The 4,697-nt window shown below is 33.2% G+C and overlaps 2 protein-coding genes across 2 annotated transcripts in view; both read right to left on the reverse strand.

The window, feature by feature from the left end:
- Positions 1-1,021: 1,021 nt before the first annotated feature.
- LOC107471595 (COBRA-like protein 1) lies at positions 1,022-3,093 on the reverse strand. Its single transcript, XM_016091088.3, has 5 exons — positions 3,006-3,093; positions 2,832-2,911; positions 2,072-2,525; positions 1,497-1,898; positions 1,022-1,356 (listed from the first exon to the last, which is right to left on the reverse strand). Exons 1-5 carry the CDS (start codon positions 3,091-3,093, stop codon positions 1,052-1,054), a joined length of 1,329 nt encoding a protein of 442 aa, XP_015946574.3. The 3' UTR covers positions 1,022-1,051.
- A 721-nt stretch (positions 3,094-3,814) lies between these two features.
- The window catches only part of LOC107471596 (30S ribosomal protein S21, chloroplastic), a gene marked incomplete in the record, with an annotated part of 1,265 nt that continues 382 nt past the window's right edge, over positions 3,815-4,697 (reverse strand). Inside the window, 2 exon segments of the mRNA XM_016091089.3 lie at positions 3,815-4,255; positions 4,596-4,697. Of these exon segments, the coding sequence (XP_015946575.1) occupies positions 4,132-4,255; positions 4,596-4,697 (226 nt within the window).

Genomic DNA, 4,697 nt, shown 5'->3' on the forward strand with positions numbered 1-4,697 from the left:
ATATATAAAAATATAAGTGATAAATTGTGTGAGTAAATTATGTTTACCTTTATCTCGTTTACATATACAAATGTAAATATAAAATTTAATTCATTGATTTGAAAAAATTCCAATATGTTCCTAATATTCAAATATTATATTTTTATGACAGTTTTAAATATAATAAGATTAATTTATCAACGTATTGCCATTTTTCGAATCTATTATTAAAACATATCCTTTTTAAAATTACTCACTAATATGTCACCTTTTTAAATTATGTTATCATTTTATAAATTATTATACGAATTTCCATATTAAATTAGTATTTTCTTCATTTTCTAGTTTTTGACAATTAATTATAATTTTTACAATTAACAATTAAAATGATTTCACAAGAATTAATAATTTCAAAAAATAGTAGCACATTAGTAAAATACTCATATAATAACAATCTATGATACACCGATACTGACACGGACACGGGACACGCCGACACACGAATTTTAAAATCTTATATGACACGGGCACGGACATAGGATACGACACGACATGGAACACGCCGACACGCGAATTTTAAAATCTTACATGACACGGGGACACGCTTCCATATAAAATATAAATTATTTTTTAGATAAATTGTAATGATATTTTGGTATTTTATTAATCTTTAAATATAAATTAAAATTTTTAATTATTTTTAATGTCTTATTTTAATTATATTAAGTATTTAAAATATTTTTTGTTTTAATAAATAATAATATATACTATATTTAAATTTATTTTAAAAATATATCTTAAGAATAAGACTGGACACGCTGACACTTGATAGTATTTAGGTGTCCGGAGAAGAATTTTTTATTTTTTATTAAGACATAGTTAGACACAGCAGACGCGTGTCGAACAAGTGTCGGTGAGTGTCGTGTTCGAAATGTGTTCGACACGCGGAGACGATAACAATCAGGTTGCTTTTCCTATATTTCAACAAATCAACCATATAGCATTTTTCAAATCAAATGAATCCTAAGATTGGGAAGATACATGCAAATGCTATATAGGAGTGAAGTAATCACTACTGAAAATGAAAGGAAGCTTTGGTCCAGAAACAGAATAAAGAGATGATGAGTAAAATAATATTGGGAGGTCTCAAAGTGTTGGTATGATTTGGAAGCATAGGGAATGTGTCAGGTAAGGGCATTTCACAGTTCTCTCCATTGAAATAGACCCTCCTAGGAAAAGCCCATCCATTACTCAATGTAAAAGATTTTGGATCTTTCTCTAATAGTATCTCTGTTGACACAAAACCTTGTTGATCCTTATCCGAATGCACTAGTTCTGTGTTATAATAATCAATCCCCCAAAACAGAGAAACTCCATCTGCATTCATGAATCACATATAACAGTTTTAAAGTTGCATACAGATGATAGTTGAGAATCGTTAAAAATAAAAAAGTATATTTGACTAAACTGCTTAATATTATCTTTACATAAAGATATCTTCGTCACCGTTATTTTACCTTGAAAGGCAAGGGGAAGTTTGGCAGTGTTGAAACTATAAGAAGTTGTATTCTGGGAGAAGGCAGGATGTTGGAGAAGCACATTCCAGTTAGAGTAGTTGCTCCTATAATTGTAGTTAGAAATGGTAAGCTTCACCCTCCAGTGAGTTACATAGTTGTTCTTAACATGCCAATGAACTCGAATTGGGCACATGTGCTTAGTGCATGCTATTATGTTCTCCTCTGATATGGTATTACCCAACCTTATGCAAGACTTAGAAGCTTTGTCTGCTTCACTGCATCCACAGCTGCAATCAGGGCATGGTGTGATCATAGGGTTGTAAAATGTTGAGAGCGATACACAGCATATTGGTGACTTATTTGCCATAAAGTTGGAGTATGTACATGCTGACTTCCACGTTCCTTCAGTACAAAAATATAAATGTTACTACTATAATAATAATTTAGTATATGTTTATAAAATGTTAGACACATATTATGTTAATAATTTAGTCAAATATGTCAGATTATTTAACAGTTTCAGCGTAGCGCTGTGATAATTATTAATTTGCAAGAGAAAATGAGAATGTGATTACTGAGAGCAGGAACTTGTCTTTGTCCATTAAAAGAGGAGATGACAGTGGGATCAGTCTGAAGAAGAGGGGAACAAGTATAGCCAGGACCAGGGGCCAAGAGTGTGAGGTTATTAGGTGCTTGTCCTAGAGGGTATTGCCCTAAGTTGCGTACTTCAAGCTCAAACAAGGTGAATGAGCTCAAAGGATTGATGGCTCGAGCCGAGAGGATGCCGCCATTGCAGCAGTGTTCTGACCTGCTCTCTGGTGACACATCGGCCGGAAGATCAACTATGAGAGGATCTTTCTTGCAAGAATGTGGTAACTGAGATGTGTAAGAAGAACAGTTGCCTTGATCTGTTGCAACTGCACCCTTTATTGACCATATAACTTCATCATTAGCCCATTGCCATCCAAGTTGCCAACCTGGTTTGTCTACATGCCGGTACTGGTAGTAGTTTTCAAGTGTCACCCTTGCCTGCACTGCAAAATCTATTATTATAATTCTCAGAGGAATGTTAGAAGACCAACAGAATTTATTATTTTTGGTTAGCAATTAGCTATCAATATTCAAAAGCGTAGGCTAAAAATATGTTCTTGGATTATTTGACATTGAAATATATATTTTTTGGGATACATTTCAAGTTTTCCAAGAACCTAGGTGTTTCAGTGATTTTAGTCATTGACTTCAATCATAAAATATGTATAAAGTTGAGATCAATGACTAAAATCAATGAAATACCTGAATTTCTAGAAGATTTTTAGAAGGTTCAGGTCAAGTGACCAAATATCCATCTTGTGTGCGTTGGTAAATATCAAAAGTAATTGAAATGTTGCCATTTGGATCCAAAGGGTCGTAACAATCTGCAAAGACAGAGGGCAAGTAAATAAATAAGACAACCTTAAAATTACTTGCTCAAAGAGAAAAAGGGGACAAGCTAATTAGTTAAGTGCCTACCTGATAAAGTGCAGAGGACAACCAATATTAGTAATAGGATGAAGTTGAGTAGTACCCAGGGAAGATGAAGATGAACAATTAGTACCATGACCATCTTTTTCCTTTTAACTTATAAGATCAGATTGAGTTCCATTCTCTAGAAATTAACTAACATTACTTCTCTTATTATTATATTACAGTAGCTTGGATAAAACAAGGAGTCATCATTGGAAATATCAGCTAATTAAATTAAATTAAATTCCATAAGTAGGTAGTCACTATAGATACTCTTAGTTTGCCAAGTGACAAGTACATGCTACACTAAGACACTTGCTAGTTGCTACAAGTCAAGGGCACAGTTATTGCTTACTTTTAACTTATAAACCGCTCAAGAGCCCGTATTATATATTGTTTTTACTAGTGACTTCTTTTCATGTGATTACCGGTCAAACATGATGTAACAATCCAAATTTTTAAGCCTTTCTAATTTCTAATGTAAGTTTTGACACTCAATTTAAAACAATCCTCCTAGGAAACCAACAAGAAGTGTAGTCAATTGCAGCTAAGCGATATGCAATTCATTTGACAAAAAAAGAGCTTTGCTCCCTGAAGCTCGCCGATCGCCGCCACTTGCCTGAAGATCGCCACCTGAAGCTCTGTTGTGCTCTGCTCTGTTCAACTTCTCGCTTTCTGGTTTGCTACATATAAATATAAGTTTTGATTGTTTGTGGTTGTTAATAGCTTTTGAATGTTAATAAGCAAATGCAATCTATTAGGGTTATTGTTAATAGATCATAAGCTAGGACTAATAGACTAATTGGTGTTTAGAGATGGAAAGTACGTCTTCAATTGAAGGAGATGTTGCTGGTAAATGGCACGCTTCCAACTCAATGCCCATTTTGAGTTATTACAATCTGATATAACTATGATATTTGTGCTTTTTTTTTGTTACTATATGATATTGGTGATTATTTTTTCTAATTTTTTCCATAATAATTTCTATTCATATTAATACAACTATTTCTTATAGCATGTACCTCTATTCAAGACTTAAGACTATACATTCCTACAAGTATATATACACGTATACATAATTGCGATTTTTCACAAAGATTAGTAGAATTTACAAAAAAGTGTAGAGTCCTATTTAGAAGTGGTCAATATATGCATTATCTTCAGGTAGATCCCAGTTATCATCGTCATCATCGTCTTTCTTTTTGGTTTCTTTGATAGCCTGCTTGTTTTCTGCTAATGATTTTGACTGTGGACGCCTGAAATTAAAATTAAAGATACAACTCTGAATCAAATTGTTACTTCCATTTGAAATAACATTTTCCTTAGTTTATTATGTATCTTTTTGGTTACTAAACATTTTCCTTAGTTTATTATGTATATTAGAAGAATCCAAATATAGCACTCTTTTACAAATATAATGTGTGATCAATGGTTTAATCTGATCCATCTATCTAAGCAGAGCCTAAACCTAATCCTTCTCTAAGGAATTCCAATTCATGTCAAATAGTTATCAGATTTTTCCAATTAAGCAAAAATCATTTTTCTACTAGAGGGAAAAAAAAAGGATCTAAGCAAACACGAGAAAAAGGATCTAACCTTCTGCGGTTACGCTTAGCAGCCTCACGTGACTTGCGCTTCCGCTTCTCCTGTGTGTCTTCGTGGTACCTCCTCCTTCTGCACTCTTGGATGACGCCAGCC

The sequence above is a fragment of the Arachis duranensis genome, chromosome 10, assembly GCF_000817695.3.
Source record: "Arachis duranensis cultivar V14167 chromosome 10, aradu.V14167.gnm2.J7QH, whole genome shotgun sequence".
NCBI lineage: Eukaryota > Viridiplantae > Streptophyta > Magnoliopsida > Fabales > Fabaceae > Arachis > Arachis duranensis.

Bases quoted from the DNA above. Each gene is read 5' to 3' on its own strand.
- LOC107471595 (XM_016091088.3), bottom strand. From the start codon at position 3,093: ATGGTACTAATTGTTCATCTTCATCTTCCCTGGGTACTACTCAACTTC. The intron at 2,912-3,005 runs GTAGGCACTTAA...CTGTCTTTGCAG, and splicing joins TGTCCTCTGCACTTTATCAG to ATTGTTACGACCCTTTGGAT. The intron at 1,357-1,496 runs GTAAAATAACGG...TCATGAATGCAG, and splicing joins ACTTCCCCTTGCCTTTCAAG to ATGGAGTTTCTCTGTTTTGG.